General features: G+C 39.6%; 1 protein-coding gene across 4 annotated transcripts in view; it reads left to right on the top strand.

Moving 5' to 3' along the window:
• The window catches only part of ZFP82 (ZFP82 zinc finger protein), an 85,460-nt gene that overhangs the window by 37,614 nt on the left and 26,190 nt on the right, over window positions 1–21,656 (top strand). For 2 of the 4 annotated variants that reach the window (XM_036440751.2, XM_036440755.2), the window contains one exon: window positions 8,638–8,730. The exons of 1 other annotated variant lie outside the window; for it this stretch is intronic. In XM_036440751.2, coding sequence (XP_036296644.1) covers window positions 8,638–8,730 — 93 coding nt within the window. The remainder of the gene's footprint in view (window positions 1–8,637; window positions 8,731–21,656) is intronic. One more of the 4 variants, XM_045582481.1, reaches the window with a different exon arrangement.

Raw genomic sequence — 21,656 nt, 5'->3', positions numbered from 1 at the left:
GGGGTTCCTTTGTATGTAACTTTCTGTCTCTCTCTGGCTGCTTTTAAGATTCTTACTTTGTCGTTGCAGTTTGCCACTTTAATTATAATATGCCTTGGTGTCTGTCTTCTGGGATTCATTTTGCTTGGGACTCTGCAAGCATCTTGGATTTGTGTGGGTTTTTTCTTCTCTATCTCAGGAAAATTTTCTGTCATTATTTCTTGAAATACTTCTTCCATGTCTATCTCAGTTTCCTTTCCTTCTTGAACCCCTATTATTCGAATATTATTTTATTTTGTATTGTTCCAAAGCTCCCGTAGGCTCTCCTCCTGCTTTTTGATCTTTTTTTCTAGAAGCTGCTCTAATTGGGTATTTTTTTCCATCTTGTCTTCTAGCTCACTGATGCGGTCCTCTGCTTCATCTAGTCTACTCTTGATGCTTCCTATTGAGTTCTTCATGGTAACAATGTCATTTTTCATTTCTTCTTGGTTCTTCTTCAATTCCTCATGGTTCTTCTTCAATTCCTCGTGGTTCTTCCTCATTTCTTCTTTGTTATTGTCAAATTTCTCTTCCATTCTTTTTAGCCATCCTATGATCATTATTCTGAACTCTTGCTCTGGTAGGCTGCTTGCCTCTGACTCGTTTACTTCTTTTTCTGGTGATGCCTGCTTTTCTTTCATGTGCGGGGTATTTTTTTGTCTTCCCCTGGTATCTCTTTTCAGGATGTCTGGTTATGTGGTGTTCCTTCTTTTGTGTTGATTTAAAGGCACAAAATACAACACCAGCAGGTATAACACAAGAGGCACTTAACAGGAATGTATTTATAATATTAATAACCTCTAATAAAGTGACCACTAGAGAAAGGCAAATTAGGGGATAGGAGGGAAGGAAGAAAGGTAAAAATAAAATAAAGAAAAATTAAAATAAAATTAAATAAGTAAATAAAAAAAGAGGGATAAAGAGATAGAAAAAGAAGAAAAAAAGTAATTACAAAATGACGTTGGAAAACAGGGAAAAAAAGAAAAGAGAGAGAGAGAGAGAGAGAGAGAGAGAGAGAGAGAGAGAGAGAGAGAGAGAGAGAATAAGCTTACTACAAGAGAAATGGGAAACAAACTATATATATGTGGAGAAAATTGCCATAGAACAACCACTGAACGCAGCTAATACCAGTAACAATACTTGGACATTAATACAAACTACAATATCCACTATTATTAAGTAAAGCTATGATATACAGAAGTAAAAGAAACAAACAAACAAAAACAGAGGATTTTTTTAAAAAAAATAGAAAGCAACAATAACAACACAGGAATAAGCATAACAATTTCACTGAAAAGCATAAAAATTCACAATAATCAACCTTCACACAAACAATGAGAAAAGGATAGAGAGGAGAACAGTTGTTTTTTTTTTTTTTTAACTAGGTAATATAGTGCATAGAGTGGTATTTATACACTTGGATCCGGGGTTGGAAATTAGGTCTATAAGTATAGTGAGAGCTTTAGCAGAGGGTATACAGAAAGAATAGAGGAAAAACTAAAGCCAGAAAGGGATAGAATAAACCGAAGACTAAAAGGGTAAAGTTTAGTAAGAGAGTGATGGTGTAAAGGTTGAGTTGAGATAGAGTTGAATAATGCTATAGTAGAGATTAAAATAGAATCCAGGTTACTCCCAATGTAAAATAAAGAAAAAATAAAATGGTACTGGAGAGGACAAAATAAATAAATAAATAAATAAATTGCAAAATAGCAGTAGTAATAGTGATGATAGAGATTGAAAAATGTAATAATTGAAAAGGTAAAATCAAGTAAGGAAAAAAGAAAAAAATTCGTTTCTTAAGTAAAAGATGTCAAAAATGAAAATAAAATAAAGAATAGTAAATTAGCATAAAAATGTCCAGTAGTGGTCATTCACTTCCTCTGTTATTGTATTTGGCATGCCTGATTCTCGGACCAGAGAGTCTTGCACTTCCCAGAATTCCACTGCACCTCCGTTTTGTAAGGTAGTCCTTAATTTTAAGTAAGCTCTATCTTAGTTTTTTGTGTCCATTTATTTTTGATTAATTAAAAGAAAAAGAAAGAAAGAAAAAAGGCAGTTTGTAATTTAGTCCTTAGGTGTCAGTGTTTCCGGTTTGACCTCCCAGTCCTTTTGGTTGCTCTGGCCTTCTTTCTCTATGGCTCTCGCTGGCAGAGTGCCAGCTGACTCCCAGACTATCTCTTCTGGCTCTGATCCCTTGTTTCCAAGAAGGCAATTTCACCTTGCAATTTCCCAGGATATGCCCAACTGGGCAGTCCTTCCCTTGTATTCAGATGCAAGAGGGTGAAGGGGATCAGGCGCCAAGGTGTCCAGATGTTCCGCCCTTGGCGGGACAGCCGCGATTCTTAACAATCTGTCCCGTGTCCCCTGGCGTTTAAAAAAGTCCCGCTTCTGGGGAAGATTACGCCAAACCCCGGACTGGCTGTTGCCTGGCTGGTTTCTCGCTGCAGCCTTCTTTGGGCGCAGCTCTGGTGCGAGCTGTCGCGTGGTGCTCCGGGCCTACAGTGGAGGCATGTCCTCGAGGGAGCTCCGGGGTTACCGCTGCCTGCGCTGCGGGACCCAGATCCCTCAGGCTATCCCTGCAAACTCTCTGACCTTTCCATGGGTGATTGAAGAACTCCCTTGAATCCACGTGTTCGCGCCGATTGGGGCATCACAGCTGCTCAATGGACTCCTCCGCTGTGGGTTTCCCAGGCCTCAGAGAAGCTCCTCTTTTCCTGATAAGATGGCGTAGCCTTCCCTCTGAGCCCGCAGCTCCAGGAGAACCGCCGCGGCAGTGCTGGCCGCTTGGTCAGGAAATCCTGTCCAACGGACCCTTCCTTACCTTCCTTGAGAGTTCCGCTGCCCCTTAGCTGCTAATCAACATTCCCTGAGCAACTCAGACACTGCTTTTATCTGTTCTGGGACTGGGGTCAGAACAAGTCCATCTGTTCGGTCGCCATCTTCAAGCTCCGCCCATTAATTTCTGGTTCTCTATCCCTTGCTCACATTCTTCTCCCTCTATTACCTCTATAATGTGGATGTTTTTATGTTTCATGTTGTCCTGAGTTCCCTTAAACTATCCATATGATTTTTAATTTTTTTTGTTTTGTTTTTGGTGCTCTGATGGAGTGATTATTTTCTATCTGTCTTCTAATTTGCTGACTTAATCTTTTGCTTACTCGGATGTACTATTTATTCCTTCCAATGTATTTTTTATTTCAGATTTCATACTTCTTTTCCTACTGGTTGTTTTTTTTTTTTTTTTTTTAATTTTTTTATGTTGTTTTTCATGATGTTGAATATTCTTAAAATTATTACTTTATACTCTGTTTTTGATAAATTGCTTGCTTCTATTTCCTTTAGCTCTTTTTAGTGGCGATTCCTTCTGTCTTTTATTTGGGATCTGTTCCTTTATCTTCTCATTTGGCTGTTTCCTTGTGTTTCCGTGTATTGGATAAGGCTGATATCACCCACAGAATTGGTGGGGTAGGCTTCCTTAGTGGGTATCTTGTGGTACCCAATGGTGTACTCTCCTTTATCTTTAGAGCTAAATGCTCTAGGAATGTCCCTGTGCAGGTTATGTGAGATCACATGTTGTAATTGAGTCTTGATTACTGTTGTTTCTTTCACGGATGGGCTCAGCTCTCAGGCTGGCTGAATTTGAGCCCCAATGCTGAGCACTTCACAGATGCTGATAAAACAAAATAAGATAATACAAGTGCAAACGGAAAACAACATGGGAAAAAACCAACCAACGAAATCAACAAAATAATAACTAAGAAAAAATAATACTAAAATACAAGGGACCAGAAAACTAGAGAAGGGCCCTGGCCAGGTTCCTCAGTTGTTTGGAACATCATCATGTGCACCAAAAGGTAGAAGGTTTGATTCCCAGTAAGGAAACATACCTACGTTGCAGGTTTGATTCCAAGTTGGGATGTGAATGGGAGGCAACTGATCCATGTTTCTCACATTGATGTTTTTCTCCCTCCTTTATTTCTCAGATCAATTTAAAAACATAAAAAGATTAGAAAAGGCAGAAAGAAATAAAATAAGAGTATATGAAAAAAAAAGGGGAGAGAAAAGAAAATGAATAGGAATAAATAAGAAATGAACATAATAAATGAAATAATAAAATTTATAAAGGTAATAATAATGAATAAAAATATTGAATAGAGTCGTTAATCTGGAGATCTAAGATGGCGGCTTAGGTAAACACACCTAAACTGCAGCTGCGCACAACCATTTCAAAACTACAACTAAAAGACAAAACGTCTATCACCCAGAACCACCAGAAATCTGGTTAAGTGAAAGCTCTACAACTAGATTGAAAGAGAAAGGAGCATTCAGGGCACAAGAGGCATGATCACGATATGGTTAGGTGGCAGATCCTGGCTGGTGGAGGGCGTTGCTTTCTTCAACCTGAAGAGAGACAAGCTCCCAATCTCTCTGAAATCCAGTTTCGTGGGAGAATCTAGACTGTCTGCTATTGGGTCGGAAAGTGAAGGTGGTTTGCTTGCAGAGTTGCATGCAAGAATAATTGTTTGCTGTGCTGGAGCGCAAGATGCAGGGACACAGTCGGAGAGGCAGAGATGGCTGACTGGCAGCCACTGCTGTTTGCCACACCCTAGCTTAGAGACACCCTGAGATTCCACCCTGAGACTCTGCCCTGCACAATCTATAAACACACCCAAGCTCCAAGCAGCGGCTTTTGCATATGAATGGCCTTCTCTACTGCAGTTTAACCTAGCAAACTTGCAACCTGGTGCAGACAGCTCCAAAGCCTCTAAGCTCCAAGCAGGGAAGAGAGGACTGTGGTTCTCGCTGTAGCTCCTGCAGGGTAGCCTCAGATAGTAGCTGGACTGCACCCCATTAGAGATCTGGAAACTAGTGTATCTAGTGTTTGGTGTGAGACAACACCAGATTTCAACTACTCTCATAAGGGACACATTCAAGAGACAGACTCAGTGAGCACCAAAGCTCTATGGGAACAAGTCTTCCTCCATCAATGTGTCTCCAGAACAGCAATTCTTCCATTATAGACACAGCAAGTCCTCACAGCCAATTAGCCTGGAGGTCAGTTCCTCCCAGTGACACCAACAACAATCAAGACTTAACCACAACAAGGGTGTACACACAGTTCACAAAGGGGTGCACCAAGAGTGTCCACATCAGGCAACCGGGAGGCTGATACATTGAACCATATAGAACACTCAGGCCCACAAAGCTACCCTACCAACTCAGGGAAGCAGCAAATGCCAAGAAAAGGAAGGAGATCTCAAAAGAAATGGAGGAGAACAGAGTTCAAAACCATGGTTATAAGGTTTTTCAAGAATTTCCTAGAAAAGGCCGATAAATTGAACGATACTCTTGAGGATATGAAAAAGAAATTAAACCAACTAGAAATTAAACATACTGACTGAAATAAAAAATATTATACAGAGACCCAACAGCAGATTAGAAGAATGCAAGAATCAGGTCAAAGATTTGGAATACAAAGAGGCAAAGTCACTCTTCCAGAGAAACAAGAAGAGAAGAGAATCCAGAAAGTTGAAGATAGTGTAAGAAGCTACTGGGACAACTTCAAGTGTACCAACATCAGAATTATGGGGGTTCCAGAAGAGAGAGCAAAACACTTAAAACCTATCGATATTTGAAGAAATAATGACCGAAAACTTCCCCCACCTGGTGAAAGAAATAGACTTACAAGTACAGGAAGTGCGAAGAACCCCAAACAAAAGAAATCTAAAGAAGACCACACCAAGACACATCATAATTAAAATACCAAGAGCAAAAGACAAAGAGGGAATCTTACAAGCAGCAAGAGAAAAACAGTTAGTTACCTATAAGGGAGTACCCATATGATTATCAGCTGATTTCTCAACCAAAACTATGAAGGCCAGACGGAAGTGGCAAGAAATATTCAAAGTGATGAAGAGCAAGAACCTACAACCAAGATTACTCTGCCCAGCAAAGTTATTCAGAATTGAAAGGCAAATAAAGAGCTTCACAGATCAGAAAAAGCTAAAGGAGTACATCACCACCAAACCAGTATTATATGAAATGCTAAAAGGTGTTCTTTAAAAAGAGAGAAAAGAAGAAAAAAGTAAAGATAAAAATTATGAACAATAAATACATACCTATTAACAAGTGAATCTAAAAGTCAAGTGAATTAAAAGTCTGAGGAACAGAATAAACTGATGAATATAATAGAATCAGGGGCATAGAATGGAGGGGATTGATAATTCTCAGGAGGAAAGGGGTGTCTGTGTGGAGGGTACGAGAAGAGACTGGACAAAAATCATATACCTATGGATGAGGACAGTGGGGGAGGGGGGGAGGAGGTAAGGGCAGAGGGTGGAGTGGGGACCAGATGGAGGGGAGCTATGGGAGGATGGGGGAAAGGAGAAACAATTGTAATAATCTTAACCATAAAGATTTATTTTAAAAAGTATTGAATAGAAAAGAAAAAATGAAAAAAAAAATAAAAGAAAACATACAGAGGAAAAAATAAGGAGATAAAAAAGCCTAGGTGGTCCTTGCACCCTCATGTGAAGCCCTCACGTCATCACAAGATGGCTAATCTCATGTAGTCACAATATGGCCAACACAAGATGGCTGCCACAAGATGGCCAGCAGGTGAGGGCAGTTAGGGGCAATCTGGCCAGCAGAAAAAGCAGTTGGGGGCAACCATGATAGCAGGGGAGGGGAGTTGGGGTAATTGGACCTGCAGGGAGAGGGCAGCTGAGAGTGAACTGGTCGGCAGGGGAGTAGTTGTCAATCTGGCCTGCAGGGGCAAGGTTAAGGGATGATCAGGCTGTCAGGCAAACGCAGTTAGGGGCAGGCAGGCAGGTGAGCAGTTAGGAGCCAGCAGTTTTGGATTGTGAGAGGGATGTTCGACTGTCAGTTTGGGCCTTATCCCACAGAGATCCCAGATTAGAGAGGGTGCAGGCCAGGCTGAGGGAGATGCTCCCCCAACCCCCATCCACGAATTTTGTGCACTGGGCCTCTAATAAGAGATATGAAAGAAAGAAGGACAAAGAACTATAAATGAAATATAACCAAAAAAGGTAGAAAAGGTTAAAGAAAAATAATGGAGTTTTCCTCCTTAGATTTTTGGGCCTGCTGCAATCACTCTTTAGATCTGCTACTTGGGGATCTCACTGGATTTTGCTCCAATGTTGTCCAAATTTGGACACTTGGTGTGCTGGTCCTGGTCCCCTGGGAGGTTTTCTGGTGCTGCCAATGTCATTGTTCTTGCCTGGCCCTTGGCAATCTGACTGAAACTCAATAGGGTGAAGCCCCAAGAAGTTTGGTGTGTAGGGCCTCTGTTTTGGTTTTGTATCTTGAATTCCTGCTCTGAGATACTCTCCCTCCCCCTCAGAATTGCAGTGAGTGGGTTTATTCAGTACTTGGCTGGGTTACTTTAACAGACTCGTGTTAGGGATAGTGCCTGTAACTTGGGTGGGGGGAGGGGAGAAGGGGAGAGTTTGACCTCTTCTTCCCAAGGTTGATCTGGCTGACCTCAATGGGGAGTTTGGTTCTGGCTCTCTGTAATGTAGCCAAAAGGCCCAACATAAGCCTGTTTATCTCTTGAACAGAAGCCCACCCCAGATACCCGATATTAATGCCTCAGTTCTGCCTGGTTCCCTGGCTCCACCTTGCTGCCCCAACAAGTAGGAGGGGATATAATATAAATTTTAAAAAGCAGCCTTTCTTGGTATTTCCATCTTTCTGCATGGCTAGCCTCCATGGGATGAGGCCTCCACCCAGACTCCAAATGGACCAAATGTTTGAATCCTCTGTATGGTCAAACTAAGCATTACAGGTGCAAACTTCTAGCCCAGCACTGCTCCCCTTTGTTTTAGATCACATTAGGACAGGGCAAACTCAGCAGTTCTGTAGGTGTGGGGAAGGGCATCACCTGTGCACTCTGGATGGGCAAGATCACTCCTCTTTCCCAAGACACACTGTTCAGCCCCCATCTGGCTCTCTGCCCGAAGTTCTTCCATTTAATAGAGGACCCTTCAGTTATTTCTGGGTATATTGATCAGACCCTTCAGCTGGCCATGGGCTTCTGTGTGGCCACTCCTGCAGATAAAGATCAGAGTAAACTTCACAGGCTGGTGTTGTACCAAAGAAATTGTACTTTCCCTGGGATGGTGGGGGCTGTTTCTCCCCATTGGACTATTCCTAACTGATTCCCACCACCTGATGCTCTGGATTGAGGATATTTGAGTGGGGCTGAGATCCCAGACTCCTAGGGAAAGAGGCTCTGCTGCTGCAAAATTCCTCCTGAGCTATGGGAGTTGGCTCACCCTCTCGGTGTCTCCTCTGTGCACCCTGCTCTCAATATTTCAGGTCAGCTACACTTTAATTGGTTTTTCAAGCCAATCGCTCTGCGGTTTAGCTGTAAGTCGCATTTGATGTTACAAACAAGCAGAAGCCTCTGACTACTGTGCTGCCATCTTGGAATTTCCCCAATATAAATGTTTTTAAACCATCTTGTCACTCTTTGTCTTATAGTCTTCATTACTTGCCATTTGACTTGTAGACAAATTTAATCAAGGCTAAATCAAAGTAATTTTGAATTTTTTTTTTTTTTATAATATCACTTCACATATTTTTTCTTCTAACCAGGAAGCTTCATTTCTAAACCAGATGTGATTTCCTTATTGGAGGAAAGAAAAGAGCCCTGGAAAGTTATGAGGAAAGGAAGAATATTACATTCAGGTGAGTAAGAACCAATTGGGTAAGAGAACCCATTACTAGAGAAAACTACTCAGCTACTTAGGGAAGAGGCACACCCTTCTGATGTTTAGAAAGTCCTCTTTAAAGATTCATGGCCTGAAGAAAAAAGATCTGGGACTGTATTAAGATCTTATCTGGGGATACTAATAGAACTACTTCTTTATCTCATTTACTATTCTTTTTTCCCCCCTCTAGTTTTCCTGCCCTTGAAAAGGGGTCAGGGATAGAGAAGTGCTTTCTTTGTTTTCTGTTGACAACCATTCTATCTACCTTTATATAAGGAATAAACATGAATTTGATAGACTATAGGGAGAGTGATTCTGTGGTGTAGCTTCTACCTCTATTTTCATCTCCTTTGAACCTCTTGTTTAAAAAATATTCTTAAATTTCTTTAAATAAAGACATATATATGTTACCATTTTGTATTTTGCTTTTCATATATTCAGGTCTCTAGCCATTTAAGTGCCCTATTTATAATAATATATCTTCTAGTTTACTTTCTAACAAAGGAAAGAAAAACATGTTTTGTTTTGTTTTTCCCCTCAATTTCAACTTGTTCTCTTATTCATATTTAAGTAATTAAATGAGACTTACAACTATTAATACTAACAAAACAAAAACACACACAATAAAATGCAGAGGTTCCAAGTGAATAAGATAATATCAGCTTAGTTAGGAAACATTTAGCTAAAATAACAATAGTTGACTCATTGTTAGACATCTTAAACAAGATCATTTTTTCTCTTTTTTTGTTTCTTTCTTCCTTTATTGAAATATTAAATGCATACAGAAAGGTGGACAAATGGGGAAAGGCTTTTTTGAGGAGGTAATATATAAAGATAGACATGAAGTAAGACTGAAGCCACATGACTCTCTAAGAGAACATTCAAAGGAGATAAAGAAGGCCTAAGGAAGAAATTAGCTTTATATGTTTGAGTACTAACAAGAAATCAATTCTGACTAAAACAGGTGGAAAAGGAAAGGAAAGTAATAAGAGATGAGATCAGAGTTAGGCAAGGGCCATATAACATAATCATTAAGATAAATTGGAAGCTATAGTGTGCTTTGTATTCTAAAATGATCCTTTTGAATACAAAATTAACACCAAGAAATCTATGACAATTCTATACACAAATAATGAACTTACAGAAAGACTAAAAAAGCAATCCCATTTACCATCGCACCAAAAAAATTAAGATACCTAGGAATAAACTTAACTAAGGAGGTAAAAGACTTATATGCAGAAAACTACAGGACACTGAAAAAAGAGAAAGAGGAGGATGTAAACAGATGGAAGGACATACCATGTTCATGGATTGATAGAATCAACATAATCAAAATGTCCATACTACCCAAAGCAATTTATAGAGTCAATGCACTCCCCATTAAAATACCAACGGCATATTTTACTGACCTAGAAAGAACGCTCCAAAAATTCATTTGGAATAAAAAAAAGACCCCAAATAGCCACAGCAATTCTGAGAAAGAAGAATAAAGTAGGTGGGATCTCAATACCAGATTTCAAGCTGTATTACAAAGCCACTGTTCTCAAAACAGCCTGGTACAAGCACAAGAACAGACGTATAGACCAATGGAATAGAATTGAGAATCCATATATCAAACCAAACCAGTATGCTCAATTAACATTTGACAAAGGAGGTATGAAGTCAAGACAGTCTCTTCAGGAAATGGTATTGGGAAAATTGGACAGATACATGCAAAAAATGAAACTAGATCACCAACTAACACCATAAGTGGAAACTAGATCTCCAACATCTACCGGCAACTTATACAACTTAATAAAAGGAAGGTAAATGACCCAATATATGCACCCCTATGTTCAAAAATAAACTCAAAATGGATACAGGACTTAAACATAATTCAGGAAATCATAAAAATACTAGAGGCACCCATAGGCAGCAAAATCTCAGACATATGCCGAAAGAACTTCTTCACTGATACTGCTCCTAGGGCAATGGAAGTTAAAGAGAAACTGAACAAATGGTACTACATCAAAATAAAAAGCTTTTGCTTAGCAAAAGAAACCATAAACAAAACAACAAAAAAGCCCACTGTATGGGAGAACATATTTGAAAATGTTATCACTGATAAAGGCTTAATCTCTAACATCTACAGGCAACTTCTACAATTTAATAAAAGGAAGATAAATGACCCAATAAAAAATTGGCAATAGACCAAAATAGAATATTTTTGAAAGAAGACAAAAGGAAGGCTAGGAGACACATGAAAACATGCTCAAAGTCACTAATTATCCAAGAGATGCAAATCAAAATGACAATGAGGTACCATCTCACACCTGTCAGAATGGCTAATATCAACAAATCAACAAATGACAAGTGCTGGTAAGGATGCAGAGAAAAAGGAATCCTCATGCACTGCTGGTAGGAATGCAGACTGGTACAGCCACTGTGAAGAACAATATGGAGCTTCCTCAAAAATATGAAAAATGGAACTCCCCATTTGACCAGTTATCCTACTCCTAAGAATTTATCCTAAGAAACTGGAAACACCAATCAGAAAGGATATATACATCCCTATGTTCATAGCAGCACAATTTGCAATAGCTAAGATTTGGAAACAGCCTAGGTGCCTGTCAGCAGATGCCTGGATCAGAAAACTATGGCACATCTATACAATGGAATACAATGCTGCCATAAAAAAGAAGGAATTCTTACCATTTGCAGTAACCTGGATAAAACTGGAGAACATTATGCTAAGTGAACTAAGCCAATCAATGAAAGAAAAATACCACATGATCTCACTCATTTATGGATAATTAAGAACACTATAAACTGTAGAACAAAAAGATAGATACAGAGGCAGTAAAGCATCAAACAGACTGTCAAATTACAGCAGGAATGTTAGGGAGAGGTGGGATAGAGAAGAGATCAATGGAAGGACTTGTGTGCATGCATATAAGCATAACTAATGGACGCAAAACACTGGGAGGTGAGGGCGTGTATGGGAGTGGGGTGGGGGCCAAAGGTAAGATATGTACACATATAAGACCTTAATAAAAAATAAAAAATAAAATAAAATGATCCCTTTGGTGGAGTACAAAAGCTGGAAGTACCATTGTAAAGGCAATTTTAGCTGTTTAGACTAGAAGTAATGGTAGTTTGGAAAAGAAAGGCAATGATAGGAAGTAGTAAGAAGCTATTAAAGATGGTGATGAAAGGAGACTTGACTTGGGGTGGTAAACACACAATACAATATGCAGATGACATTAAGAAAAAAAGCTGTTAATCTAATATACATATGAAGAGGGAACCAAAAAAGAACTTAGTAACTTGATTAAAAATGGAGTGATATCAAAGGAGCAACTAAGGGTGTTAAATAACTATGTGGGGAAGATAGGAAAAGCAAATTGGAAGATAGATATTAAGAGATTCTGTTTGGATATTTTAAATTTGAAATGTCTATTATTCTTTCAGTTTGAGATGTTGAGTAGGCAATTGAACATGTATACCTCGAATTCAGGGAGAGTTGAACTGGGTGTTTTTACTTTATTATTGGATTTTAAAATCATGGGTCTGAATGTGATAACCTAATGAATGCATGCTGATAGAAGAAAGCAGGTAAGAAATGGCCTGATGATTGATTCATGGAACACTCTAACATTTAGATTTTTGAAAGAGGGGCAGCAAAGGAGATTAAAAAGGAACAGCCTCTGATATAAAGTAAAAACAAAAGAAAATGTTTCAAAATTTGAAGAACAGAAAATGAGGACTGAGAATTTACCCCAGGTCTGACAAGATGGAAAATGTTGGTGACCTTATCAAGAGTGATTTTAGTGAAGTCAGGGTGACAAATGTGATTGGAATGACTAATGTAAGAAGAGTACCTGAAGAAAAATGATAAGAATGAATATAAGACAACTCTTTGGAGGAATTATTTATGAAGGAAAGCTGGGAAATATGGGTTATAAGTTGTGTAATTTATGGTAGGAAATTTAGAATATGTGTGCTCATGGGAATGCTTCTATAGGTGGGGGAAATTCATGCAGTAGAGAAAACATAATTGTGAGAGCAGTGTCAGTGAAGTGGGGGGTGGATGAAGGATATAGAATCTGGAATAAAGGGAGAATAAATGGGGGAAAATATACTTAAGAATACAGGTAAGGTGGTCATGGTGGTGGAAAGAAGACAACATATTTTATCATTGATATTTTCTCAGAGAAATAAGAAAGATGATCATAACTAGAATGTGAGGATTGTTCCATGTAGGCTTCTTAAGGATGTGATTAAAATTGGTTCTTAGAAGTACAGTTCCTTGAATGTCAGGTTTTGTTATTTTCAGATCTTTGTACATTGTCCCCCATATTGAAATACAAATAATGTATCTCTGACCCAAATTTATATCCAGACCTTCTTGTGTCAACAAATTGTCAATAAAGTGTCAATATAAGCAAAGTCCAACCTTTTGAGAATTTTTATGAGTTTATTTGAGCCCAAACTGACAACAATAGTGGGAAGTAAGAAGATCTCAAAACCTTCAGAGAATGAGTTTTGCAGTTTCTTTTATACTTTTATAATTAAGGAGGGAATGTCAGGAAGATTACATGAAGGTTGGAGAAAGCAAGGTATAGGATAGTTAAGATTATTCATTCCCTTGAAGGCTCTGGAAGTGGATACTTCTGCCATTTCAAAGGTGTGTTAATCTGGACTCACAAGATGAGCAATGGACAGAGCTTTCTTAAAAACCTTTCACTAAAAGTTATAGGAATGAGGTGTGGTTACTCAACATGACCTTCCCAGTAAGGAATTTATGATCAGATCATCGTGCTAGATTATTTTTGGTTAGACTTATTATACTCCCTAAAAGCAAGGTGGTTAAAAATAAAATGCCCAATTAAACTAAGTAGGTAATAAGTCCAGGTGACTTATGAGGCATTTTCCATTTAATAAAAGCTGGTTCTCTCCATGCAAAGAGGGAATTGCACTTGTGATTTTTCATATTTATATTTTTTAAGCTGATTAAAAAAAGGGGTTAAGTTTTTTCTGTATTCTCATCAGCAATCTATTATAGAATGGAAATTCTTTGACCCAACAGAATTGGGACTGTTATTTGGTTTTATTAATGCATAAAAATGAGTTACTATAAAAGTATTATTTTAACTCTGAACATTCGACCTAATAAAAGAGTAATATGCAAATTAACCATCACTCCACTACACCACAAGCTACGCCCGCAAAACAATCAGAGCAAGTATACAAATTAACTTCAACCAAGATGGCTGCAGCCTCACAGAGCAGTTGAGAGGGTTGGGTTTCCCAGGCAATAGAGGAAGCCAAGCTTTCCACACACACTGGTTGGCCTAGGCCTCCACTCAAGGATACAAAGTTTCAATTATAGAATAAATCCCAAGAAAAATGGCCACAGCCACGGAGCTGGAAAGAACAGGCTAGGGTTTCCCCCAGCAACGGAGGGAACCAAGCTTTCCACCTGTGCTGGCTGGCCTAGGCCTTCACTCAAAGATACAAAGTTTTAATTATAGAAGGTAACAAATCCAAACAGAAATGGTGACAACCACGGAGCAAGGATTGCTCCGCTCCTACAAAGTTTCAATTGTAGAAGGTAAATAAATTCCAGATACCATGGCCTTTGCTTGGGTTGCCAGGGTGTGTGGCAGGCCTGCAAACCACCACGGGCCCCTTGCTCAGGCCACCCCACACCCCAAGGGAACCCCCACCCTGACCCGGGACACCCTTCAGGGCAAATCAGCTGGCCCCCACCCATGCACCAGGCCTTTATCCTATCTAATAAAAGAGTAATATGCAGATTGACCATCACTCTACCACACAAGATGGCTTACTCCATGTGGTCAAAGATCCTGCCCCTATGTGGACACAAGATGGCCACCATAAGATGGCCAGCAGGGGAGGAGAGTTGGGAGGCACCGGGCCTGCAAGGAAGGCAGTTGAGAGGGACCAGGTCTGCAAGGGAGGGCAGTTGGAGGCAATCAGCCATGCAGGGGAGGGCAGTTAGGGGTGACCAGGCCATCAGAGAAGGAAATTGGGGGCAAACAGGCTGGGAGGGGAGCAGTTAGCCATCAATCAGGCTGGCATGGAAGTGGTTAGGGGGTGATCAGACTGGCATAGAGTGGTTAGGGGGTTATAAGGCTGGCAGGCAGAAGCGATTAGGGGCAATCAGGAAGGCAGGCAGGTGAGCAGTTGGGAGCCAGCAGTCCTGAATTGTGAGAGGGATGTCCGGCTGCCCATTTAGACCCGACCCAACTGGGTCTAACATCCCTCGAGGGGTCCCAGATTGGAGAGGGTGCAGGCTGGACTGAGGGACACCCCGCACCCCATGCACAAATTTCATGCACCGGGTCTCCAGTTCAAATATATATATTGTATCTGTTTGCTAATACTTTTGATGTGTTCAAGCCTTCCTTTTATTGTTTTGTGTTTAACTTTTTATCTACACCACATACATTATGCAGAGTCTTATTTCTATTTTTAAGTCAAACAAAAAATGAAACTTGCAATATGAGTGCAGAAAACTTATGGATACAGAATACTCATGATGGAGATTAATGAAGTATTATGAGAATAATATGGTTCCTGAAAAGCTTCTACAATTTGGAGGGGGACCTTAATCATGTGAAAAGCAAAAAGTTCGCAGTAGTGGACTTTCACTTCATCAGAGGTACACAGTATTTAAAATTTTTAAATCTTTACCTGAGGATATTTAGAAAAAGTGGAAAGGAGGGAGAGAAAGATAGAGAGAGAAACATAGATGTAAGAGAGATACATCGATTGGTTGCTTCTCACGTGTGCCCCTACGCGGAATGGGAATGAACTGCATGGGCCAACACTCTACCTACTTAGAAACACTAGAAAGGGCCACAGTATTTTAACTTTAAAACAAATATGAATAATTCTATTTTTAAAAGATTTCCATCACCTCCAACTTTATCTCTTCATTTTTCAGAAAATTTAATTTTTCAAAATAATTTTATACATTTAGAATTAAGGAGGGAACATACTAGTAAGGAAGATTAATTTTCTGAAAAAAATATGCCTTTTGAAAATTGTATATTTACCTGAGTACTAACAATTTTATTTCTTTTTTTTATTGCAGAGGTGTATTTATTTTTTAAAATTACTTTATTGATTAAGGTATCACATATTTGTCCTCATCCCCCCCATTCCTATTCCAAACCCCTCCCCATGCATGCCCCCACCCCCATGTTGTCCATGGCCACTGGTTAGGCTCATATGCATGCATACAAGTCCTTTGGTTGATCTCTCTCCCTTATCCCCACTCTCCCCTATCTTCCTCTGAGGTCCAACAGTCTGATCGATGCTGTTCTTGTTCATCATTTCCCCTAGATGAGTGAGCTCATATGATACTAGAAATACACTTATAAGAACTGAAAATGAGACAAGCAATAATGGTTATGCTGAGAGGCAAATGAATCAGTCTTTAGTGAATTTCTTTCTGGACCAAAAGTTCTTTTGAGTTCCAAATTCTATGTCAAACAGTTCCTTATATGTACATGTCAGCAATGATATTTCAGTTCTGAATGGTGGAACTGCAGGTCCCTTATGTGTACATGTCAGTTGTGGATGGTAGTAATGCAGGTGTGACCCTCTCTGGTTTGGTTCTGGGCAACCTGCAGTGACACACAGCTGCTGACTGCTAGTATGGCAAGGCATTGTCAGTGTCTTCCATCTCTGGACTGTTTCTCTTCTGTCTTCATGGCTGGAGAATTCCCGTCAATTCCTCTCTGTTGCAGGAATCTACATGGTCTTGGAGTTGTTTTCTGAAAATGTACAAACATATTCTCAACCAAAAGTTAATAAAAGAATCTTTTCTATAAATTTGATTTGCAATCCTTTTTCATTTTTTTTTATAGGATATTTTTTCTTACAAGATATTCTTCTACTACCCCCTCCCCTTTTTTGATTTAAATATTAGGAGGCTTTTGGAAATGTTATAATGTAATCTTGATAGCTTTTAAATTTTAATTTTTTGCACTAAAATGTGACTGCTTTAGGTTCATTACGTGTTATGCAATTTTACCATGAGATGAACTACCAATAAAAATTTTAGTTAACACTTTAGGAACACCTTTTTTCCAGTACAATTGATTTTTCTAGAATATTCACTTATTTTAATTAGCCTGAAAACTTGACTACTATTTTACTGTCAAATTTAATACTCTAACAACCATCTTATTTTATTAGTGAAAATAATAAATATTAGTGGAAAGGATTATTTGACTTCTTGAGTAGGCCCTGAGCATTGCTGGTGGTAGGCTGGATTTAGATATAAAAAACCCCAGTTCCCCACATCATGAGTACAAGACATCTCAAACAAGTCTTGTTGCAGTGAGAGAGCAGATGCTGTCGGCCAAGTCTCTGTCTGTTACCTGGGTCCTGATTTGATCTGGGCATGGGAAACTAAGCAGCCATGGGGGCAGGAGACCTCCCTTAGCAGGGGTGAGGGTTCAGGCCCCTGCAAAGTTGGGGGGTGTGAAAGTCTGTGCCCCACCTCTGTTGACCCCCAAGTTCTCTCCTGATGGACCCACTTTGACTGTGCTTGTCTTAGTTTATTTTTTTCCTGAGGAACCTTACCCGTCTCTGACTAACCAGCCATCCTCTGGGGCCAAGCAAGGTGATGTGAGGTTCAATTCTGTCTCCTTGGTAGCCTAAGCCTCCATGGTCTCTATGCCCAGCATCTGCCTTGGGATCTCCTCACATATCTTGTGAGATCCAGGTTTCTTCTCCAGAGAGGGCCCAGTTTACCCCACTGGGCAAGAGACAGGTGCATGGTACCAACCATCATGAGGCTTCAACCTCAGTATGAACAAAAAGCTCAGGCAACAGTTGTGGACTGTGAGAAGAGGGTCACTCTTGGCTAAATGGCAAGAGGAGCAAATATAGAATGCTCAGGTGCCTTCTTAGGGGGCCCTCTACACAGTGGAAGGGATTAAATCCTTTTATGTCCTTTTTAAATTGCTGCCAGACATTCAAAGAATTAATTTGTAAGTTTGTTTGGGATAATTGTACATTATGCTGTTGTAATTCTAAAATATCAAGAGATGTGCCAAAACTGGTTTGGCTCAGTGGATAGAGCGTTGGCCTGCGGACTGAAAGGTCTCAGGTTCAATTCTGGTCAAGGGCATGTACCTTAGTTGCGGGCACATCCCCAGTAGGGGGTGTGCAAGAGACAGCTGATCGATGATTTTCTCTCTCATCTATATTCCTAACTCTCTATCCCTCTCTCTTCCTCTCTGTAAAAAATCAATAAAATACATTAAAAAAAGAGAGAGAGATGTGTTACCTTTGTCTCTAAGCACCAAAAAGATGATTTTTTATTGATTCCCAAGGGTGCGAGGTACTATTATATGTAATGGGGATAACAAATCTGGGAAAATTTATAATGACCTTGTAGAATAATATCACATAAGGATATTCTTTACTCTAGGTCATGGCAATTCCATTTCAAACTGGATGCAAATTTCTTTTTATTTATACAATGTCTTAATTACATTTTCTACACCTCTCTCAGGAGCAAGTAGTGATAGTCCCTTTCTTTGGTGTCCACACAAGCCAAAAACCTCTCTTTAATTTTACATACAAAGGAGCAATGGTTTGATTTTGTGTCATACAAAAGGGAAGCTGGGTGGAGGCCCCTGTGTAATTATACTTCCTTGCCCCACGCATGGTACTCCTGGATGACCAAGGTGTTTGGTATTATTGGTGACTACATTAGGCGGGGGATCAGCCTATGTAAGGGCTCTTAGCCATGAAGGGTCAGGAACATAAGTCCAAAATACTTCACTATTTACCCCAGGATATATTACTGTATAGCTGATGACTGCTAGCATGGCAAGAGAGATGTTCTCAGGCATCCTTGGGGTTCTGGTTACCTCACAATTTTTTAAATATTTAAAATTTTTTAAAAATAATAATAATTATTTTAAATATTTACTTTTATTTTTTATTATTATTATTATTATTATTATTATTATATATGTGTACTTATTCCCCCATTACCCTCCTACCCCCGATTCGTGCCCCATCCCCCTCTTGTCTGTCTCCATTGATTAGGCTCATTGCATGTACCCCTTTCCCCCACTGACTCCCTCCTTCCCTGGGGTTTGAGATTCTGATCAACGTTACTCAGTCTCTGGGTCTGTTCTTGTTCATCAGTCTATGTCATTCATTATATTCCACAAATGAGTGAGATCATATGATATTTATCTTTCTCTGCCTGGATTATTTTACTTAGCATAATACTCTCCATCTCCATCCATGTTGTTGCAAATAGTAGGAGCTCCTTTTTTTTTTTTTTTTTTTTTTTTTTTTTTTTTTTTTTTTTTTTACCACAGTATTCCATTGTGTAGATATACCACAGTTTTTTAATCCACTCATCTGCTGATGGGCATTTGGGTTGTTTCCAAATCTTACCTATGGTGAGTTGTGCTGCTATGAACATTGGGATACATATATCCTTTCTGATTCGTGTTTCTAGTTTCTTGGGATATATTCCTAGCAGTGGGATCACTGGGTCAAATGGGGAGTTCCATTTTTAGTTGTTTGAGGAAATTCCATACTGTTCTCGACAGTGGCTGTACCAGTTTGCATTCCCACCAGCAGTGCAAAAGAATTACTTTTTCTCCGCATTCTCGCCAACACTTTCTGTTTGTTGATTTGTTGTTGTTAGCCATTCTGACAGGTGTGAGATGGTACTGCATTGTTGTTTTTGATTTGCATCTCTCTGATGATTAGTGTCTTTGAACAGTTTTTCATATATCTCTTGGCCTTCCTTCTGTCTTCTTTCGAAAAGTGTCTATTTAGATCAGTTGCCCATTTTAAAAAATAAATAATAAGTATTGTTCAGATTATTATTATTACAGGTGTTCCTCTCTCCCCCCCAATAGCTCCCCTCCACCTGATTCCCAACCCCATCCCATGCCCTTACCCCCGCCACTGTCTTCATTCATAGGTGTAAGATTTTTGTCTAATCTCTTCCGCACACCTCAGACCCCCTACCCCTGAGAATTCTTAGTCCAATTTCTTTCTATATCCCTGATTCTATTGTATTCACCAGTCTGTTTTGTTCTTCAGATTTTTTATTCACTTGATTTTTAGATTCACTTGTTGGTAGGTATGTATTTAATGCCTTTTTGTTGTTCACAAATTTTCACCTTTACCTTTTTCTTCTTCTTCCTCTTTAAGAATACTCTTCAGCATTTCATTTAATCCTGATTTGGTGTTGATGAACTCCTTTAACTTTTGCTTGTCTGTGAAGCTCTTTATCTGACATTCAATTCTGAATGATAGCTTTTCTGGGTAGAGTAATCTTGGTTGTAGGTTCTTGTTGTTCATCATTTTGAATATTTCTTACCACTCCCTTCTGGCCTGCACAGTTTCTGTTGAGAAATCAGCTGATAGTCGTATGGGTACTCCCTTGTAGGTAACTACCCTGTTTCCCTCAAAATAAGACAGTGTCTTATATTAATTTTTTCTCCCAAAGTTGCGCTAGGTCTTATTTTCAGGGCATGTCTTATCTTTCCATGCGCTAGGTCTTATTTTCAGGGAAACACGGTAGTTGTTTTTCTCTTGCTGCTTGTAAGATTCTCTCTTTGTCTTTTTCCCTTGGCATTTTAATTATGATGTGTGTTGGTGTGGTCCTCTTTGGATTCCTCTTGTTTGGGGTCTTGTGCGCTTCCTGAACTTGTAGGTCTATTTCTTTCACCAGGTAGGGAAAGTTTTCTGTTATTATTTATTTCAATATGCCTTCAATATCCTGCCCTCTCTCTTCTTCTGGAACCCTAAAAATCCGGATGTTGGTATGCTTTAAGCCTTCCAAGAGGCTCCTTATGCTATCCTCACACTTTTGGATTCTTCTTTCTTTTTGCCTCTCTGATTGGGTGATTTTTGCTTCCTTATATTCCAGATTTTTGGTTTGATTCTTGGGGCATGTTGATCTATAGTTGAGTTTCTGTGTATTCTTTATTCCATACTTTGTACGCTTAACTTCTGGCTAGTCCTTTTCCTTTTCCTTTTTTTATTTTTTATTATTATTATTTTTTGTATTCTCATTAAGTTCCTTGAAGGTCTTAGAAAGCTTGTTGGAGGTCTCATCAAGTTTCTCAAAGGTTTTTAGAAGATTCTTGAGTAACCTTATAAATGTGATTCTGAACTCTGTGTCGTCCAGTAGTTTACTTTCCTCCATCTCTCCCATTTGCGTCATGCTTCTGTGTCTCCTCATTTTGGCTGCCTCCCTGTATTGATGGAATGACTTTGTGTGGTCAGTGACCTATAGGGGTATGTAGCTCAGCTTCCCTAATCACCTGAGGTGGTCGCTTTTGTTATATCCCTTTGTGGGCTTAGTGCAAAGTCTTGGGTAATTAAGCCTTGATTGCTGTTGATACACTGGGAGCAATTGACTCCAGGCCAATTGTCTGTGAGGACCTGCTGTGTCTATAAAGGGAGAACTGCTGTGCTGGAGACATGCCTTATTTCAGTGGTGCTTTGGTGCTTACTGAGACCATCTCCCGAATGTGTCACTTATGGGTGTGAGGGGTTAAAACTGAGCACTAGGAACACTGGCTTCTGGATCTCCAATGGGGTGTAGTTCAGATAATGTCTGAGGCCACCCTGCTGGAGCTATAGTGAGAACCATAGTCCCCTCCTCCTTTGCTAGGTTAAACTGCAACTGAGAGGGCTATTCACATGCAAAATTCCCTGCTTGAAGCTTGGGTATGTTTGTAGGTTGTGCAGGGTGGAGTCTCAAGGTGGAGTCTCAGGGTGTCACTAGGCTGTGGCATGGCCAACAACAATGGCTATCCATCAGCTGCCTCTCTGAGCCTCTCTGTCCATGTCTCGCCGTCTCCCCAGGTCTCGCACCACAGCACAGCAAACAAA

The sequence above is a fragment of the Pipistrellus kuhlii genome, unplaced genomic scaffold (assembly GCF_014108245.1).
Source record: "Pipistrellus kuhlii isolate mPipKuh1 unplaced genomic scaffold, mPipKuh1.p scaffold_m20_p_17, whole genome shotgun sequence".
NCBI classification, from domain to species: Eukaryota; Metazoa; Chordata; class Mammalia; order Chiroptera; family Vespertilionidae; genus Pipistrellus; species Pipistrellus kuhlii.
This window is presented reverse-complemented; position numbering and strand designations above follow the sequence as displayed.